This window comes from Uloborus diversus, chromosome 3 (assembly GCF_026930045.1).
Source record: "Uloborus diversus isolate 005 chromosome 3, Udiv.v.3.1, whole genome shotgun sequence".
Classification (NCBI taxonomy): domain Eukaryota; kingdom Metazoa; phylum Arthropoda; class Arachnida; order Araneae; family Uloboridae; genus Uloborus; species Uloborus diversus.
This window is the reverse complement of record NC_072733.1, coordinates 89,837,313-89,859,752: the sequence shown is the minus strand read 5'-3', so window position 1 is coordinate 89,859,752 and position 22,440 is coordinate 89,837,313. Positions and strand designations below refer to the sequence as shown.

The 22,440-nt window shown below is 33.9% G+C and overlaps 1 protein-coding gene across 1 annotated transcript in view; it reads right to left on the bottom strand.

The window, feature by feature from the left end:
- LOC129218435 (atlastin-2-like) overlaps window positions 1–22,440 on the bottom strand; it is a 240,086-nt gene that overhangs the window by 96,324 nt on the left and 121,322 nt on the right. Inside the window, exon 6 of the mRNA XM_054852699.1 lies at window positions 17,281–17,331. Coding sequence (XP_054708674.1) covers window positions 17,281–17,331 — 51 coding nt within the window. The remainder of the gene's footprint in view (window positions 1–17,280; window positions 17,332–22,440) is intronic.

The following is a 22,440-nucleotide window of genomic DNA, read 5'->3' as shown; positions in this document are numbered from 1 at the left end:
AAACACATTCAATCTGCAAAAATTGAAAAACCTTGGCGAATATACAAATACTTGGTATAAACACATTTGAACAGTACAAATATAAACTGTAAAACGCAAAATATATATATATATATAACTTTAACCCGTTCCCGATAGTTTACTTTTCCCACATTACTACATTTTCAAAAAATTAAATTACTAAAAATATAACAAAAGCAATTACATTACAAAAACATTTTCATTGAACTTTATTAGTTCAGATCGAGACAAAGGCTTAGTAAATACATCAGACATGTTATTTTTACTTCTAACAAATTCAACATCAAATATATCTTTATAAATTAAATCGCGTATATAAAAAAGCTTTACATCAATATGTTTTGTCCTATAATTTTCGATCGGTGATCTCACAAAATCTATTGTAGCTTGATTATCAACTTTTAATACAGATTTAATTTTGTGTTCCTTGTTAATTACCCCCTTATTAACACATTCATCAATGATTCTATCAAACCAAAGAAGTTCTTTGCCGGCCTCTGTCATTGCAATAAACTCTGATTCCATCGTTGATAAACTAATGCACTTTTGTTTAAATGTTCGCCATGAAATCGGCGATTTGTTAATGAAAACAATCTGACCTCCGAGTGAAGTTCTATCGTCTCTGTTAGAGGCGAAATCTGCATCAGAATATGTTACAACTTGAATTTCATTGCATTGTAATTTAAGTTTGTAATTTCTAGTTTTAGAAACATAGCCTAATAATTTTAATAAACCATCCCAATGCTTTATACCGGGGTTATTTTGGAATTGGCTAAAAATGTTTGTAGCGTAACTGATGTCTGGTCTTGTTCTGTTTGCTAGAAACGAAAGACAACCTAACAAATTCCTGTACGGTATTTTTGACATATCTTGTACATCTTGCTCGTTATTTGGACAATCTAGTTTAGTGTATATAATACTTTTACTTATTGGCAATGAGGAGATAGGGATATTGAATTTCTCAAAACGTTCATAAATTTCTTCAATATAGCCAATTTGACTTAATGAAAAACAATTCAAATCCTCCTCAAATTCCACGCCTAGTAATTTTTTAGTTTTACCTAAAATTTTTAAATCAAAGTATTTTTGTAACATTTCTAAAACAGTTTGTATATCATTTTGACTCTTTCCAAATAAAACAATGTCATCTACATACAAAAGTAAAATTACAGAAGATTTATAAATATAGACACAGTTACACCATTCAAATTTACAAAAACCTATTGAAATCAATTTTTCTTCTATTTTGTAAAACCACAATCGTCCACTTTGGTGGAGTCCGTAAATTGCTTTATTTAGTTTACAATATAAATTTTCCATCCCCTTTTCTACAAAACCAGGTGGTTGTTTCATATAAATTGGTTCTGAAATAGGTGCATAAAGGTAAGCATTTTTCACATCACATTGGATGTTTACCCAGTTTAATTTTACCACCAAAAGAGAAAAGAAAAATCTTATAATGCTGAAATTTACAACTGGCGAGTACGTAAGATCATAACTCTCATATTTCAATTGAGAACTCCCTAAAGCTACTAGGCGACTTTTGTATCTCAAAATTTCCCCATTTTCATTTCTTTTGACTGTAAAAACCCAGCGAGAACCAATTGGAGTAGAATCAGGCGGTAATTTGACAAGATTCCACACTTTGCGATCTTGCATCACTTTTAATTCTTCCCGCATTGAACTTATCCAATTGTCTTTTTCCCGCGATTTAAGGGCTTGTTTGTAAGTGTTAGGAATAATGATTTGATGTCCTAGTCATGCTTGAGAAAATTCATTAATTACATTACTGTTTACAGAGTTATCAATCTCTCCTTCAGTAGTATTTTTACCTTTAAAGCAAAATATGTCTGGTTGATAAACAATATTATTTTTTCTGCAATATTTCTTTACATCATAAATTGATCTCAATCGTCTGTTGGTTCCTTTTTCAAAATAATAGATATCGTTACGAGACCCATCGGGTCTTGGTACGACTTTTCTTTCCCATTTTGTTAATTTTAAACATTTATCACTTTCATCATCTGATGATTCAGTTTCCCCCCGATCTGATTCTTCTGTTTCTGAATGAACTGGTGGTAGTTCGGGAATTTTTAAGATTTCCTCATCAGGAATTTCATCTTCATCTGATTTTGGTACATTTAACCATTCTATGGTGCCCATCACGACTCCACTGCGTTTAGACTCAAATTCGTCTTTGAAAAATTTTCCCTCATTAAATCTGACATTTATGGTCTCTATAATTTTATCATTTTCTGGAATCCAGATTCGATACCCTTTTGTCCGAAATGCATACCCAATTAAAATCCCTTTTTGGGCTTTAAGATCAAGCTTTTGCCGACGTTGCTTCGGCACACTAACGTAGGCTACGCATCCAAATGGTTTCAAATGTCTGATTGAGGGTGATTTTCCCCCATATAGCTCAAAAGGAGTTAGTTTTGATCTCTATGACATACGCGGTTCCACGTGTACGTGAAATACAACATGGCTTCAGGCCAAAAGTTTTTACTTATACCACTCTCTTCTAAAATTACCCTAGTACCATCTGCCACAGTTCTGTTAAATACTTCAGCCGCCCCGTTTTGCTCAGGGGTATAACTATTAGTGAATTCATGTTTTATTCCTTCATTTTGACAAAATTTACTTAAAATTGTATTTGAAAATTCCCCTCCATTGTCAGTTCTTATTGCTTTCAGCTTTGTTCCCAGGAATCTCTCTGCCCTTTTAATATGATTAATGAGAATTTCTGCTGCCTGATTTTTATTTTTCAATGGGTACAATGACGTTCTACGGGAATAATCGTCAACAACTGAAAGAAAGTATCGTTCACCTCTTCTACCTTCAATACTCGATGGCCCCCAAATGTCACTATAAATTAATTCTAAAGGTTTCTTTGATCTAATTTCGTCCATTGGTTTGAAAGATACGCGTCTGAACTTTCCTAATTTACAATCTTCACAATTTACTTTATCATTTTTAAAAACTGGTAGACCCCTAGTACATTTATATTCAGCAGTTTTCTTTATATTATCGACATTTACATGAGCAAATCTTTTGTGCCATAATTCTAAGCTTTCAGTACTACTAGCTTCATAATTAACATTTTTATGTACATTTTCTGAAATTACCTTTGGGTTAACAAAATAAATGCCATTAGATAGTTTAGCTTTGAAAATTGTTTCACCATTATCTGATACAGTTACCAAACCTTTTCCCCCTTTAAAACATGCTCCCGCTTGGTCAAATCTGGGACCAGACAGTAAATTTCTTCGCAAATGCGGCGAATACATCACATTTACTAAATTAATGGTCTTAGGACCGAACTTTAACTTTATCTCTCCAACCCCCTCAATTGGAAAAACATGATTTTGGACTGCTACGGCCATCTTTCGATCATTTACAGGTTCATATTTATGGAAAAAGTTCTTATTATTTGCAAAGTGATGGCTGGCCGCCGAATCAAATGCCCATGATGAAGGATTACAGTCTATCTCGTTAAAGTTCGCTTCTGAAATAAAAAATGTTTTGGAAGGGTACTCACACTTTTTCGGCGATGAGGAGCTGCCTCTTCTGGTGAACTGGTTCCTGTTTCTTCCTCTTGACCTCCTCTGGCCATAACTTGACTTCTTGGAGCTTGTGGATGGACTTCCTCCGCGGTTCCTCTCTGGAAAACCACAATCTTTGCGGATGTGGCCTGTACGTCCGCAATTATAACACGATCTTTTTTCTTTTGGAGCAACGTAGTTGGCGCTAATATTATCCTCGTCCTTCAGCTTTAATCTGCTCTCTTCAGAAATTAAGTACTATCGCATCAAAAGAAAAATCCTCGGGTTTCTTTCTCAAAATTGATTGGCAAATGCTGTCATATTCCGATGGAAGATATCTCAAAACTTGAAAATTTAAGTATGACTCAGAAAAATTCTTGTCGATTCCCTTTATCCTGTCATAAATTCGACGAATTCTTGATGCAAAGAGATTAATGGACTCGCCTTGCTCAATTCGACAGCTTGTTAACTCAGTAAAAGTTCTCATATGCACACACCTGTTATCAGGATAAAAGTGTGCTTTTAGACATTCCCACGATTTTTCTGGCGACTCACAATGCTCTATTATCCTTTTGAATTCGTTGTCTACAAACAAATATATTAAAGATAATGCCGCTCGTTCTCTGGCCAAAAACTCACGAACGTCTCTCTCAGTAAATCCTGAATCTTTAGAGACTACTGGCACTGTTTCCTTACCAGTTACAATGTCCCAGGCGTTTTTCTCCATCAGGACAAATTTCATATCTGCTGCCCATGACACATAATTTGTGCCATTTAATTTCTCAATAGTTATCTGGGGATTCGCCATTATTTCGACAGAAAGTCGGAAGACAATATCAATGAGCACTAATAATCTAATTATCATCAGTATGCTCTTGTCGAAAAAAAATCTTCTATACGGCCCCCCCATCGAAAATTATCACAGACGTCAAAAACATCATTTCCATCTCCAGTCCTACTGAAAATATAGGCTATCGAAAACAGAGTCCAGGTTGCCCATAACCTTTTGATGAGCAAGAGAATGCTCAAGACTAATAACCTCTAAATGCAATAACCTAATTAAATGTATGACTAGAAATGCATGATTAAAAACAGTTGAAGACAACTTAAAAATAAAAACCAAATTTATTTGGTAATTTAGTGAAGTTAGTTAAATAAAATTAAAAACATTTGAAACAACGCGAACTAGAGCTGAGCTATATCAATCTATTATATATCTATTAAAAAGAACCCGCATCGTTGCATAAAAGCAAACGGGAGCTCGAGTCAACTTGCCAGAGAGAAAACACCGAAGAAGTCTCCTTTCTACTCGAAACATTTCCTTTTATCGTAAGTGAACTCATTTGCATGCGGACGCCAAATCACCTGATACACGCCAGCATAGCACCTGGCCAATGAGCATCAGGCACGTGCCGATCTGTTACGATGCATCACCGATTACGTGAAGGTCGTGATGTCATAGATCGGCGACTGCACGTGCGAGATACGTCATTCAGGCGTCCGCATTAGAAGAAAGAAAAACATCGTTGAAAATTTCTCAATGATTAGGCAAGTGACTGATATTATGGTGGGATAAGTGGTGAGATGAATTCGTTAATTATTTCATATAAGGGGCGCTAGGCCAACAGGTATCACCAATTTCTTTACAACTGAAAATGTTTATTATAATTCTAATGATCAAAACTAAATCTTAGTCTCATTAAATCACGGAAAATATTTTTCCTCCCGGATTCGCTACCATAAAAGTGAGCTTAAACATCAATCCACTTTTTTCATTTTCATATCTTAATAATTCCCCTTATATGATTCTCAGGATTTATACATGAGGAGTCATCCAAAATTTTTGAAAAAATAAAACTGATATGGCGCTTTAAGTTTTAATGCGGACTTTATGAAAATTGAAATTTGGAACTTCCTCCTTTTCGCATCAAGCCCTTCAATTGCAATTTCAAGCCATCTTAGCTGCCGTTTGGACCTGGATGATCGGCCGGAATTTTTTTGAAGTTACCATATTATGCTACTCACTGTTTAAACTTTGCAGGCGGTTTACTCAAAACTTTATAAGAGACATTTTCATCCCTTTGCTTCTCGCTACCTCATATACTTGTGATAAATATGTATCATAAAATAAGATGTCGTCAAATTTTGCATGATTAATATAAAACGTGAATATCAAAAGTATCTATCATTTCAAATGTAATAATCATGGAAGCATACTGTTCAGCTTCGAGTAACTTTAGAATTTGTTAGAGTTCAAAATTTTAAGATGCTTTTACTCATCTTGATATTTACGCCTTTCTGTATTGCGATATGAAATTACTTAATGTTTTAAAACATTAGCTGCAGATTTGGTACTCCATGTGCCTATGCATTAATCTGACTAGGTAGGGAAAGAGGGGGGGGGGGGGGGCTTATGTGCCAGGGTAAATTTTTCTTGCTACTCTGCCCCTGATGTCCCTCCAGCCCAGCGGTTCCCAACCTTTTTGATTGTGCGGCCCACTAGTTTAGTAAGAAACACGATTGAAGCCCAGTAACGAATACAGTGGCTCCCAAAAGTGTTCGTACACTTCGAAATTTTTTAGTAAAACCAAAATAACGCGAAACTGAATTCGAACATTAAGTCCAATATTTTTTCACATCATTCCTATGCCATTCTAAACAAAACCCTAGGGTTTTTTTGTTTTTTTCAAAATATTGACGGATCTTCTTTTTAAAATGGGTCAAAAAACGAAGAGACAGAGAAATAACACGCCACAAAAATTATCGTTCACTCAAATATTTTCGAATAAATTCATAATTAAAATTATCATATGTCTTTTTTTTTATTATTATTTTTGCATTGTGTTGAGCCTTTAAAGTCATTTAGCTTTAATTTTTTTTATTATTTATTCCCTAACATTGTGCTTATTACTTTAAAATGGCTGGTATTCATAAAAAAAAGCACAAACACCATTCAAAATTTGAATTTTTTCCTCACAGTAGCGGTAAATTGGTTTGAAATGTCTCTAAGTTAGTAAATTTATTCTATTCTATAGTAAAGTGCTTGATAAAATGCTTTAAAGAAAAGAAGTGGACCGAAAACAAGGTAAGAAAAAGTCAACCGGCTAAGTTGACAAAGCGTGATGGGAGATTTACAGTTAAAAAATTTGTGAAAAATACACATTTGAGTGCTGTAAAAGTTTCTGCAGAGTTAAATAAAAAAATTTACATTTTATTTTCACCTAAAATTGTTCGCCAAGTTCTCTGATTAGCTGGATTAAATGGGACCTCTTTCCGCAGAGATGTTCTTGGCCTTTCGAAAAACAGAAAGCTTACGCTATTCGTCGCAGAAACAATGATAAATAAGCTCAAAACGTTTTAGAATTATGTCTTACAGATAAAAATGAATTCAACATTTTTGGTTAAATTAGTATAATTGTAAATAGAAGAAAAAATTAGGAACTTAATCTGAAGAACTTAGTTGGACTAGTTAATCAGGACGGTGAAGGTGTTCTTGTGTGAGGATGCATATCAGCATCAGGTCTTGGTAGTTTGGAATTTTTTGATGAAATAATAAATCATGCTGTTTATTTAAATATTTTAAAAACCAATTTTAAACTCTTAACCAAAAATTTGGTTATCGGAAAGCGAAAAAAATGTAAAATTTCCGATTACATCAAGTGAAAATCTATGAATTAAGCAAACTGTTTCAATAAATTTTCAACTATCTTTCTTTATGTTCAGTATTAGTTTTATTTGAAAGGTTTGTCTGTATCCTGAAAAAGAAGTTGAGGGGAAAGAACATTGCGATAGCCATATGGAAGTACTTGCCACAAATGGTAATAGCTGTTTTGACAGGCTTGCAGTGACCGCCAAAAAGCACCATCCCCCCTTGCCACCCTTTTTTCTCCTAAACAAATCACCATAAACCGGTTTCAGCATTGATCTTAAAATAGAGTAGATGTGCCTTCTCCCTGCCTGTGTCCTCGGAGCACTCGTCAACATCCCCTGGTTGGACATCACATGATCATGGGACAACCCTCACAAGAAACTATTTCCCTTATCGAAGAGAATCGCTTTTCGCCGCCATCATTTGCAGAATTAAGGGAAATAAAACGCAATTCCGGAAAATGTGGACACTTTGTCCGCACGTGACACATCTCATATGTTTCATTAAAAGTAATAATTAAAAGGTGGAATGGACAAAATTTTTTTGCTTAAGAAATCACAAATGTATGCGCGTACTTTAGCAAAAAATATTGTTCATTACCTTTTCAAATTATCACTTTTTAATGAAATGCTGGACCAAATGCCAGCTTTTTCATGGAATGATCTATTAGATATTTTCCCATCATAACTTTTGTACAGACGCAGAAGCTATTTAAACTTTTTTTCAAGTGCCTTAAATCAGGGCCCGATTAAGACGTCGAGGGGCCCTAGGCCAAACCCTTTTTCAGGGGCCCCTGTAATCAAACATTACCGTTTTTTTCGTTAGGTAAAGCAATTTTAGCAATTTGGGGGGGGGGGGGGGCCAAGTCCTAGTTGGCCTATTCAGTAATCAGGCCCTGCCTTAAATACTGAGTTCAAATAGACAACTTCAATGTTAAATATAAAAAAAAAATCTTCAACAAAAATTAACCTTCTAAATTTTATTTTATTTAAATCAAAATTTTCAAATACAGATAAATAGATTCAATGTGTTTTTTTTTTCAACAACTTTAGAAGCCAGTGTAACTATTTTTCATAAAACCATATGTAAAACCCTAAATCAATTAGAAATACAAATGTAAATAGAATCGAATATCAGTTAATTTTAATTAAACAGTATTTGCATCCGTTACACTCCAGTAATATAGTAATCAAACACTAACATTGGTTTATTCGTGATTTTTAGTCAACTTCAGTTTTTTTTTTTTTTTAAGTACTCAGAAAATAAATTCATTTGTTACTTTTCAGTCCAATTATAAACTACATGAATGGTCGTTTGGCTCCTCCCTCCCCCTCCTCCCCCAATTACTTTTTTTTTTGTTCCACAAAATGATAGTTCTGACAATTTAAAATCAAGTTTGCAGAAAACTAGTGATTATTGTCCCTTATACAGTATTAATTTCGTTAGTCTCCCACGTATTGGTCTTTGTGAATTAATTTCACTGTATGAATTAAGTGCGTTATACATTCTAATGCTTAAATATTTAAAACCGATTAATTTTATAAACTTGTTAACGTGATTATCAGCTGCTTCTGTTTCCAACATATGCTCATTTAGATTTAGAAAAACATAGTAATTCGAAATTTTTTCCATAACTCTTGTGGTCATGAGTACCATTATATTTTTGTGTTTTATTTCCAAAACTTTTTCACATTCTCGACTGACACGCTCAGTTGTTCTCCACAAATATTCATCTTTCGATGGTCGCAATGAGCTATTATACTTGAATCTGTCCAAAAATTCTAAAATTTTATTAATCCTGTGTTTTGGTTTGCTGTAAATATAATCACATGTTCTTTATCAGTTAATATTATTTCTAAGTTGTTATTGAGAAGTACTTGAAACATTTAACTCTGTCCTGCAGTGGCGTACTAAAAAATTAATTTTGTGGGGTGCATATTGTTCTTGTAACAAATTAAGACACTTTTAGAACTACCACTCGCTGAATATAATTTTGTTAATGCCGTATTTTAATTTATTCTGTTTAAAACTGCCTAAGGATTTTTAAAAATTATTTTATAAAAAATACAAAGACGAATTGTTTAGAAATAATAAAGCTACCACAAGAACAAAATTTGCACTAGCCAAAATTTGGGAAATCTTCATTGGAAAATTATTAAAATTCATTCAATAATTGAAAATACAGTCACAATATGAAAAGATTAAAGCAGCGAATGCATCGAAATAAAAAGTTATGTACAGGTTTTGTAAAGTTGCATCTATTCACATTTTTTGTTTCACAAAATTATTAACATTTATTATAACAAACATTCCGTTCACGCTTTTCAAATGTACTAAAAATTATAATGTTTTAAAATCAAATTACATTGTTGGAAGCGATTTTTCAGCAGTACATTAGGGTGGTTCTTAAAAGACATGAATTTTTTTTTCTTCTGTTTTTTGCAGGTCAGTTTGAGTAATTACTAAATTATTTAGAGGTAAATTAATGGCCTCAAACTTTGAAAATGAACCAAAAATTACGATTTCACGACACTTAACAAAATGCATTTACAATTATCGTATAAATTTCAAAGTTTTTAAACATTATTATACTATTGACTTTATCTATCGACTATCGAAAACATCGACTTTACTTTTTATTTGAAGTTAAAAATGTATCATCAATGCAAAAACTAAGAATTTTGTCTCTGTTAGCACGATACTTTGACTTTCAATAGCTAGCTTGTAGCAAAGAGCAATTTCACATTTTGTTTGTATGGCCACACCGCCCTCTATTAAATCCGTCACTGGCCTTTAGAGCAGGAGTCTCCAAACCATGGCCCGGGGGCCAAAAGTAGCTCTGGAGCATACGAATTTTGACCAGCGGCAACTGGTCAACTTTAAACTCAATAAACCAACAAAGTAATAATAATTAGGTATATTTAGTTACACAGTGAGAATTTCTTATCTATTTACATTTTGTAAGTTTCTGATTTTCACACATATTAGGGCAATTGCAATATCAGCCCTTAAAACACTTATCATCGTGTAATTCACTTCCTGTATTCTATCTTAGAGGCATATTCAACTCGATTGTGTTCGATTTGATTGAATCCTAAATACTAATAGGGTAGCGCGAAATTTACTTCCAAGTATGGTAAAAAAAATTTCTGGCTGCATTATTGGTAGGTACAGTAATTTTGTACTTTGTTAAAATTTCAACTATTGGTAGGTATGATTGATCGTATTCGATACGATCAAATTCTGTTAGGGTTGAATATGCTCCTTTATGTAACATTTTAAAAAATCCTTACAATTTTGTACTTTGTTTCGTTAGAAATTAAGGGTAGCAGTAGGCTCCAAGTTCCGGGACCTTGCGCCTCGGGACGATCCCAAAACAGATATCCTTAATCGAGCAGAATAAGGGTAATAAGACTCAAATAAAAAAAGTTAGATGGGTAGAGGAGAGTCGGGAAAATGCGACAGTGCTAGACTAATTCCGAAACAGAATATGAAAAAGCTTTTCTAGCTTGCCCAATAAATATAGCAGCGAGAGTCTAAAGTGCTGCACCTATACTGGACCAGCAGGAAATTATTTTTCACTGTATTGCTGCATGAACGCAGAGTTGTCCCATTTCTCCCGACTCCCCTACAGGAAAAAGATATCGGAAAATATTTCTAAGTCAATAAAATTCTTAATGCCATGAATTTGGTTTGTACTGAAATAAACCAATTTGAAATTAGTTTTTAAGTAATTTTGAACATTTAAAGTTTTAACCCATTTAATAACAAACGTTAATTCTAAAACTTTTCTTCCCGTGTTAATGTTTCCAACGCCTGGCGGATGAGAACTAAAGATATGAAGTAAAATTTGAAACTTTACTTCTGCATAACCAAGAACAGACGCATCAAATATGCACATTTGAAACGAAACAGATGTGTAATATGTTTGGAGTGTTGTGTGTTTGATTCACGCTTAACGTCTTTAAACAGAGCCAAAATTTGTTCTTCTAAGACTGCAACTTTTATGAATTTCCGGAGAGTTTTCATAGAGAGACTCCAAAAATTCCCATTTTCTAAACATAACCAATCATTGACTAAAATTGCGTCTTTCAGACTTCACTGACGAAACTTTTCCGGAGAGGGTCTCCGAACCCTCTTCATTTCCTAAACTTCACAAGTTATAGCCTAAATTGGAGTGTTTAATCTCGAAAGATTTCCGGAGAAGAGCCACCTAGTAACTTAAATTCACGAGAAGTTAAGTAAAACTCATTCTTAAAAATTCCGATTTTGAAAATTTTTCAAAGTAAATCACCAAAAATTTCCTCTCCTAACATCCCCAAAGATAGTCTATAATCATGATTTCCCGAGTTCTGCAGGGAAAAACTTTCAGAGAGAGCCCCTGGACCACGCCCGGATCTACAAAACTTGGGCTCCCTTGCATTAAAATCTCTAGGGCCCCTTCCCAGAGGCCAGCAGTGTATATTTGCAATGTTAATAAGTCTTAATGCTAGTTTTTTTCAATTTTCTTCATTCAATTCCTTAGACCGTTGGGCTCCTTTGGGACGTGCACCTCCATCCCCCCCCCCCCCACATCGCAGGGTCGCTGGTACGCAGATCCGGGCCTGCCCTGGACCATCACAGATAGCATAAAATTGCGTTTTTAACCTTCTTTTTCTTCAAATTTCTGGAAAGAGCATTCGATTCCCTAAAATTGTTAAAGAAAGCTTGAAATTGACTATAGTAAGGGAAAATACTCGGGAAGGAACCTCAACCCAATCTCACCTACCTGTACCACCAAATCTGCAAAACTTTTCAAAAATTACATTTTTGACATCAGTTTTTCAAATTTCTACGGGAGAGTCCTGACCCCCTTCATGCATCCGCTTCTTTTTACTACCTTTCTCTAGCAATAAGTGCGGTATAATGTTTATACTCTAGCTTTTATCTACGTTTTTTCGATAGGGAGCCTGGCCATACCATGTTTGCACGCCTCTTTCTGTTCTGCGAATGCATTTTTATCTACCAATGTGATAATTTACTCAGCTTTATAAGAAGTTTTTGCCTGAGCATGGTTTTGGCTAGTATCCAGACTCATGAGCATAAAGCTAGAACGTAGGTGCTATCTCTGTATGCTGTAACTGACATTTTCGGTGTTTGCTTGCAATTTCGTCTTAGTTCTAGCCATGGGGCGGTAATTTGTAGCTTTATATCCAACTGAGGTGCATACAGAGTTTTCAGACCTTTAATATGTTCGCAAAATTATCCATATTCTTCAGTATACTATATAAGTTTATTTCAAGTAAAAAACCGTATTTAAAGTCCTAACTTTTTCGGGAGAGTTATCCATTGTAGAAAAAAATTTCATATTGTTTAAATAAGGGTGTGTGTCTCTCTACCCCCCCCCCACCAATATTGAGAGTATCTGCAAAAACGACGAAAACGACCCTTTAAAACGGTGACTCCTTACTTGGACCGAGGTTAGCCCCTCACACCCCTTGCTTGAGTTCTAGATCCGCCACTGAAAAAAATCGAATGTTCGGTGTGGCCAAATATTTCAATATTCTGCAGTGGAATAGTAAACAAGTTTAAATGATCCATAAATAGAGAACAAACACATTTTTTATGCATTGAATAAAACTTAAAACATTGTACCAGAGTATAAAATTTGTTCCAATTGTTACTTTCTAATTTTATCAGATATGAAGTCCATTTATTGTTACCTAACATTAACTGCTAATTTTTCATGTAAAATACGTAGTTAAAAAATGGAAAATCACCTGATATTAAATTTAGCAGTAATTTAATTTCTGAAGTTTTACATCAAATGATAGAGTAAATATTGTTTAAAAACAACCTAATTAAAATTAATCGTTGTAATCAAAGTTTGATAATCCTTTGCAATAAAGAGAAAAAATGTAAAATGCATGGCAGTTTTAAATTTCATTCATCAATCAGTTTCCGAAGAGATTAACATTTTAGTAACTCACATGAATAAGTCGTAATTTGTAATGATATGTTAAGCAACTCGGGTTTCTTTTTCTATGGAAGAAACACCAGATTCTTTATTTATTACACAAAATGTTATCGTACTTATCAGTTATCGAATCATATATAGGAAAGAAATTAACTATACATTTTTGCAGAGTTTCAGATAAACATATGCCACATTAGCCTTTCGCTATATTTGTTTTTTCTTTTGGAATGATTTATTTTAAATTAAGAATTATACTTAATATAGATAAGTTTATGTTGTTAAATGCAAATGTATTTACTTTTCCGAAAAAAAAAATCTATTTTAAATTAGTGTAAAATTAAAATCTTGCAGTAAAAAATTTTAAGCAAGTATTCTGCTGAATATTCGGTTTGAATTTCAACCGAATATTTGGTATCCGGAATTCGGGAAAATATGGCATTCGGTGCATCTCTAAAAATAACCATCATATATTGCTGCCAGGAATAATGAGCGAGTTAAAATTTTAATTTGCAAAATTTTAATCCTTCATTATCTAATATTTTATGTATTTTTTCCCAAAATTTGTTATTGAATTCCCACTTCATTTGCTCTAATAAAACGACTGTTCCCAGCTATGTCGTTTTGGAAATACGTTCCATATAACCAAAAATACGCCTTGATTTGGAAGCCGCAGGACACCCAATGTTTAGTACTCAATGCTAAGAATACTAAAGTTACAACATGTGTCGATTCTTCTACTAAACTTAAACTTCTACTAACGCACTAAGAAAAATTCAATAAAATTTTACTTATATTTTTTTATTGCTTTAAAATTGAAACTTTTACATACCAATAAGAACGATACTTGTATTCAATTTTTTTTTTCTTTTCTTTTTTTTGGTCAACTTTTATGGGACAAGAATTAAAATGGCTAAACATTTATTTGTTAGAGTTCATTTGCTGAGTTTTACAAGAAATTTGGAGAGAATAACGGATGGATTAAGTTAAGTCCTCGTTCTGCGGTAAAAACGCACATTTGTGTATAAGGTCCTCGTTTACATTGAAAAAAAAAATTGAATTTTTTTGAAAAATTGAAGTTCTTACGCACTAATCAAATGATTTTAAGCATAAAAATCAAAACGATGTTCTTCTGACATAACGTCTTCAGTAGGTCCTCGTAATTAAAAAAACATGAGCGTTTAATTAAATAAATAAAAAGCCATTACTTTTATATATTAAACGTTCTTTATAAGTGCTGTATATTAAAAGTCAATAAAGAACTGCACTCTGAGGCAGTGGCTTATCTCAAAAATATTCGTGGTGCACTTAAAATACAGCAATAAAGCGCGCAGACAGATTCATTATTTTGCGAATCGCTGTACGGTTCCGTTTTATTTTTTAAATTTTTTTTCGAATTTCCGAAAGTGATTCGGATAATCGGAGTTCGGATAATTGGAATTCTACTACTTGTTAGAGTTTATTAGCTGAGTAACACAAGAAAACCCGAGAGAATAATGAAAAGAGAGCAAAGTCCTCGTTCTCAGGTACAAACGCACATTTGTGTATGAGGTCCTCGTTCTTAGGAACAAACGCACATTTGTGTATGAGGTCCTCGTTCTCAGGTACAAACGCAAATTTGTGTATGAAGTCCTCGTTCTCAGGTACAAACGCACATTTGTGTATGAGGTCCTCGTTCTCAGGTACAAACGCACATTTGTGTATGAGGTCCTCGTTCTCAGGTACAAACGCACATTTGTGTATGAGGTCCTCGTTTACATTGAAAAAAAAAGCATGCTTGGAATTTCTAAAAAAATTAAAAAATCGAGGTTCTTACGCACTAATCAAATGATTTTAAGCATAAAAATCAAAACGATGTTCTTCTGACACAACGCCTTCAGTAGGTCCTCCTAATTAAAAAAACATGAGCATTCAATTAAATAAAAAGCCATCACTTTTATATATTAAACGTTCTTAATAAGTGCTGTACTTTAGAAGTCAATAAAGAACTGCACTCTGAGGCAGTGGCTTATCATCTCAAAAATATTCGTGGTGCGCTTAAAATACAGCAATAAAGTGCGCAGACAGATTCATTATTTTGCGAATCGCTGTACGTTTCCGTCTTGTTTTTTAATTTTTTCCTAAATTTACGAAAGTGATTCGGATAATCGGAGTTCGGATAACTGGAATTCTACTATTTGTTAGAGTTTATTAGTTGAGTAACACAAGAAATCCCAAGAGAATAATGAAAGGAGAGCAAAGTCCTCGCTCTCAGGTACAAACGCACATTTGTGTATGAGGTCCTCGTTTACATTTAAAAAAAACATGTTTGAAATTTTTTTTAAATTAAAAAATTTAGGTTCTTACGCACTAATTAAATGATTTTAAGTACAAAAATGTAAAAATTGTTCTTCTAACACAACGCCTTCAGTCAGTATGATGTGCGAAAACGTAGGGTCCTCGCTTTGCACCATCCGCACACATTTGTGTATGAGGTCCTCGGTTACATTGAAAAAAAACATGTTTGAAAACGTAGGGTCCTCGCTTTGCACCATCCGCACACATTTGTGTATAAGGTCCTCGGTTACATTGAAAAAAAACATGTTTGAAATTTTTTGAAAAATTAAAAAATCGAGGTTGTTACGCACTAATCAAATGATTTTAAGCACAAAAATCTAATAAGTGTTCTTCTGACACAACGCCTTCAGTAGGTCCTCGGTGTGATGGTGAAAAAGTAGGGTTCTGCTTTGCACCATTTGCACACAGTGGTGTGTGTGTGAATATGTGTGTGTAGGTGTATGTGTTTGTGTGTGTGTGTGCGTGTGTGTGTGCATATGTGTGTGTAGTTGTGTATGTATGCGCGTGTGTGTAGGACATGGATGCAACCTGGAGACGGCTTTCGCTATTGGAGCAGCATCGTGAGGAGCCAGTTGACGGTGATGGAGCGGAGGGTGACGCTGGGAAAATAAAATGATGGGAACGCCAAAAACAGTCAAATGAAAGCAATAAGCAATCGTGATTGCTCAAAAAAAAAAAAAAAAGAGTCAAAAATACAAAATTTAACTTTTTATACAGGCCCTAGGTCTTCTAACTTATATTTAGGGAAAAACACACTACAAGACCTGGAAAATTTTGAAAACCCACTCTATGCACAATTATGCTTTTAATTCCTTGTTAACCACTATATTTTCCCCCCAAATGGTGTTATTGACTGCAAATGTAAAGTGGTGTAAATCACAAAACACTGCGTTTCATATCTCGGTGAACATTGGTCGCACTAATTTCAAAATTTTTGTGTTGGAATTATTTTTCAATGGGGATTATTTTCCTAAATATAAGTATAAAGGGGATCTAAGGCCCCTATAAAAATTTAAATTTTGTATTTTTTGACTCATTTGTATTTTTGCTTCAAACTTTTAATATCTTGACTCTGCATCTGATTTTGGACATTTTTGCAATTGGAAGTATGCATCTAAAACTAATGGTTGTGAAAACAGAGGTCTTTCTGGTAAAAACGGAACACCCTGAATAATGTAATGGGTGTAATTGTGAGAGTTTTTTTTTTTTTTTTTTTCAAAACCTTGTTCTCATCACTTCTCTCACTGGTGGGACAGTGAGACAAAATTGCATTTTGTTTTTGAATTTTTTTTCCGTTTGTGTGAGTTCGTAATTTTTTTTAGATCTACTTTCATAATACTTAAATATTGTACTATTTAAAAGAAATTGATTTCTGTGATTTTCAATAATAAACACTGTAATTTAATTTTCTTGTCTCACCGTACTCACTCTTCTCCTACCATTAGATTCAGTATATTTAGAGAAAGTCCTTCCTTATCTCATTCCTTTTAAATTTTAATAAATCTGGAAACATTAACAAAAGCTTATGTCTTAGATCAAGGCTTCCCAATCTTTACAGCCAGTGGACCCCTCTCATGAACCGACCACTGATAATGATCATTATTTTAGCATCCTGAAATATGCCAACTCCTAAATTTGGCACAACCTATGATTCCAAGATGGGCAGATTTTTAAATCTTCACAGCAAATATAAAGGATTAAACTGCTTAGAATAAATTTAAAAACACTTTAAGACACAAGGAAATACTTTATGAACAATATAAATAAATATTTACCTGTAAATGCTGCAAATCATTTTCCTGAATGTTCTGAGAAAGATTGTACACCTAAAAAAGTAGAAATATTTGCATGGATTTTCACATTCTGGGTGGTCCAAAAGAAACTATACATCATAAACCCTGTGAAATCCTAGTGGCCTAACAGTTAAACCAAACAACCATGAAAAATTTTGGATTGAATGTGATGAAGATTGACGATTTTAAACAACGCAGCGTTCCGGGTTAGTTACAGTGAGAGAATTTTGCATTTTTTGAACGGCAAAACCCACATTTTCCAAGCACAAATTGATTAGCATATAGAAAACCACAAATGAAATGATTGGCGTGTGATCAGACTTGTCATTTCAAATAGGTTGGGGGGGGGGGGAGTTGAGGGGCAAAGGGAATATGCATATTCACTTTGCCAAAAACAACAAAAGAAATGCCCACACATATGGAAATTAGTTTCTCAGAGCCAGGGGGAGGGTCAATAGCCCCCTCCTGCAGCCCCCAAATGACAGGCCTACATGTGATGAATAGTCCTGTTGGCACATTCGAACATGACTCAAGAAACACTTTTCCTACGCTACTTATTAAAAGTTTTTCCACAAGTAATGCTTTCCACATGGTGTTTTTTGGTCTGTGCTTCAATTACTATCTAACATTGTCAATTGAAGGGTTCGGGCAAAATAAATAAATTTTCCTAATAAATAAATGGTATCTGACAAAATTGTAAAAATTGAGTTATTTGGTGAAAAAAATGGTATGTGATCATATAAACTAAAATCTTGTACAGTTTTGATGTTTCCATCATAAACACTGACACAAAACAATAGCTAATTTCTGGAATGTAGCATTGCATTTATGTAGATAGTGGTAAGTGGTAAAAATGGCGGATAGTGAACACGTGGTCCACACTTTTGGTGGCAATAATAGGTGTGAAATTTCGGCTAAATATAGTAAAAGTGAATTTGATGACTTTGATAAAGACCCAGAATACATCCCTAGTGATGATGGATCTAAAGTTAAGATTGGAATGATTATTATTTTAGGTATTTTAATATTTCTATGCAGCATGAAACAATGTTATGAGTATTCAGATATCATTTTCTACGTGCCTATGCCGTAAGAGTATGGCTGGATGCAAACAATCTTACGTGTATTCAGATACCATTTTTTACATGCACTTAGAGTATGGCTGATAAGTTATCATAGTAATCCATATGAATAAAACAAAGAATATATAACTTCAACAGGCTTTGCCAACACCGAAACTTTCAACCAGACTGACATTCCACAAAAAGAATGATATTTTGTTACAACTTCAGCATCCATCACCTGTATCCTTCACAAGGATATTTTTACATGCAGTACAAATAAACAGCTGGAAGGGGTCTGATGAAATAGAAAGCTGTCTGTTGGAGACTTTTTTGGGACATAATGTCAAATCTACAAAGTTGATTGCCATTTCAGACAAATGCGGAGGCCAAAACAAAACTTGGTCTCTACAAATACAAATGTGACGACCAGCATCAGGCTCTGGGCCCAGCTAGGCTGGTCCTAGTCAGTTTATAAGTCCCCAATAAAGATCAATGGCCCTCCTAAAGCTACCCATCCCCTTGCTCATTACCGCCTCTTCCCGTAAGATGTTCCAAGTGCTCCCGACCCTACTAAAGAAGTAATTTTTCCTAATTTCCAGGTTAGCCTGAGATTTGAATAGCTTAAAATGATGAACCCTCATCCTGCTTTCCGTGCAAAAATTTAACCGGTTAACATCTTTCATTTTGATAAATTTAAACAACTGAATCATGTCCCCTCCAACTCTCCTTTGCTCCAGGCTATACATATTAAGGGGGAATTCTAGTCTAGAAATTCAAAAAAAATCAAATGTTTTTTCCTTCATATTCATAGAGTTTAGATCTTTAAGAATATGTTTCTAAGACGATTTATGGAAATTCAAATTATTTTTGGTGTTACATTTAATTTTGTTGAAATAAACAATTTTGCTGAAATGAGACTGCAAACTTTAAAAGTGTTTGTCTCAAAACTAGTTTTTTCGATACTGTTGACAAGATATCCCAAGTTCTAATACACTGATTTACTTGAAATTTGGACAGACATTCTTAGTGCTATCAAAATTGTCCCCACGATGGGGTTTTTGAAATTTTTGATTTTTATTATTTTTAAAAAAATACCAAAGTTCAAAAAAAGAGCCAAAAAAGAACTTTTTTTTCAAAAAGACGCCATTTTGTGAAAAAAAATTCAAATCGGCTACGTCCAGACAATTAACCTTGACTTTATGTTCCAGATCACCTGGAGGATTGGAATCACATCAACCAGAAGACCCCCACTTTGTCAGCCTCCTCCAACTACAATTTTGAATTTTTTTTTCTACTGTTATACATTTTTATACTTTTAAAGTATTAATTAAAAACTGATAAAAATGGATAGTGAAATTAGCGGCTGTTTTTTTTCTATTACACCTGTAAAATCACCTTAAAATTAAGCCTCTAGACTAGAATACCCCCTTAAGCCTATAAAGTCTGTTATCATAGTCTAAGTCTGAAAATCTGATTACAAGTCTAATAACCCCTCTTTGAACCCTTTCCAATACAGAAATATCTTTCCTGAGATAAGGAGACCAAAACTGAACAGCATACTCCAAAAATGAAGTCTTATTAAATTCCTATATAAAGGCAGAAGAACCTTCTTAGATTTGTTTGAAATAGATCTATTAATAAACCCAAGCATTCTGTAGGCTTTGTTACCTGCAATGCTGCACTGTTGACTAAACTTGAATCCCTGATTTATTAAGATACCCAGATCAATAACGTTTTCTGCCCGACTAATGACCAAACCCTATAAATAATAACTCTCACACTTATTTCCATGACCTAAGTGTAGCACTTTCCCTATATTAAATGCCATACCCCACTTATCCGTCCGCTTAGTAATATGATCCAAATCCTCTTGAAGCTTTTTTACTTGCTCTTCATTCTCTACAATCCACATAAATTTTACATCATCAGCAAAACAATTAATGTTTCCAGAAATATTTTCATCAATGTCATTCATAAAAATTATAAACAGAAGAGGCATTAAAACTGATCCATGAGGAACCCCGCTTAAAACATCACTCCATTTAGAATGATTCCCCTCACAACTACTCTACTTCCTTCCAGTGAGCCCATTTCTAACTCAAAGTAAAGTTTTTCCTCCTACTCCTATATCAGCTAGTTTGCTGAGAAGAGCAACATGCGATACTTTATCAAAAGCTTTTTGAAAATCAATATAAACAATATCCACACACTTTTTGTTATCTAAAGCCGAGGTAGCCTTGTTATAGAAATGCAATAAATTAGTAGCACACGATTTACTTTTCCTGAAACCATACTGCAAACTAGTCAACAGACTATTAGTCTCTAAGAAATTCATAATCTTAATTTTGATCAAAGTTTCAAAAATCTTACAGACCACTGAAGTCACTTACAGGTCTATAATTCCCTGCATTACTTTTAGACCCTTTCTTGAAGAATAGCGTTATGTTGACCAGCTTCCAGTCCTCTGGCACTGTCCCCGAGTTATAAGAAGTATTTAAAATATTTAAAATATCATCCACTAATTCCTCGGCACATTCGCCTAAAATTTTTGGATAAATATTATCAGGTCCCTGAGCTTTAGTTGCTTTAATTTTTTTCAAATGAAATAGAACCTCCTCTCTGGAAAACACAAAATCCTCAAGCTGTATAATAGCTTGTCTTGTTAGTGTCAACTGTTGACACACTGGGAAAAAGTTATTAAGAACATTTACAATATCCCTATCATTTTGAATCAAATTTCCATGGTCATCAACAAATGGCCCAATTTGATTATTTCGAGCTTTCCCAGAATTTGCCTAAGCATAAAACCTTTTAGGATTCCCATCAACGTTATCTGCTAACCTTTGCTCCAATTTCCTTTTCTGAATCCATACCAAATACTTAAAATTACACCTTGTCTTACTATACTGGAGCCTATCAGAACTCTGACCAGTTTCTTTAAACTGACGAAAAGCAGCTTACTTATAATTTAGAGCTTCTTTTATCTCCTTGGTGAGTCACATGAGCAAATTTTCAGTACTAACACCTTTTCTCCTAAATGGAACATAATCCCCAACCGTTTTTGCAAGTTTTCCTTAAATTTTGTCCACTGCAGATTTACCTTGCTTTCTTCCAATCCTGTCGAAAATATCGCTTTTAAGCTCCATCTAAGGGCTACAAAATCAGTGTGGTAGTATCAATGTGGCTTTGCTTGCAAGCTCTAGGTTCATTTGAGGAAATTGTCCAGATAATCCCACAAGTTGGGCATACTATGCTCCCCTACGATAGTACTATAGTAGAAAAATATGCATGGGCCCATTGCCAGTATACCTATACTCCTGATGAATGGGAAATTTTTCTCAGATCTGCTCAAAAGAAAACACCATTCATTGTTTACAGGAATCAGAATGATTTTTTGAAGGTATCCAGTATGAGACAACATTTTCAGCAATCAAAAGCATCTGAAGAAATTGGTATAAGGAACATTGGGGGGGGGGAGGGGTAAAGATGCGGTTGTCTTCAGAAGACCTCCATAAAATAGAGATTTTGAATACATATTTAGGCTTATTTACTTCCATTTCTTTTAACAAAAAAGGAAGACCAATGAACCTCAAAGAACTCCTCATTCAAGATTTGGAAAATATGTACAGTTCCAAGCTACCTATTGATCAGGGAAAACTTGCACACATCCTCTCTTGTTTAAGTTAATTCTTTCTGCATATCACCTGTATTATACAAATCTACATTATAATTAAATATTACTTAGTATTCTTTAGTTTAAACTTTTGTTGTTACGTGTTTTGCTAAATAAAAGAATTTTTTGAAGTAAACAATGGTATCTAAATAACTTTTTTTTTGTAAAAAATGGATTATTTCAAATTAAAAAAAATTTTTACTTGTAAAAATTTAATAAAATATTCCTAAAGCACACAGCACTTAATTTATGTACCCACTTTGTTTTTATAAAATACTAGCTACAGTAATTTCTCGAACTTTTCACAAGCCATATCTTTGTTAAAAATGCTAGTTACCACTATTTATGCCTGAGCCCTGCATTTATGCAAAGTTAGTCAAAAAGGATCTCCTCTCTCGACTTGTC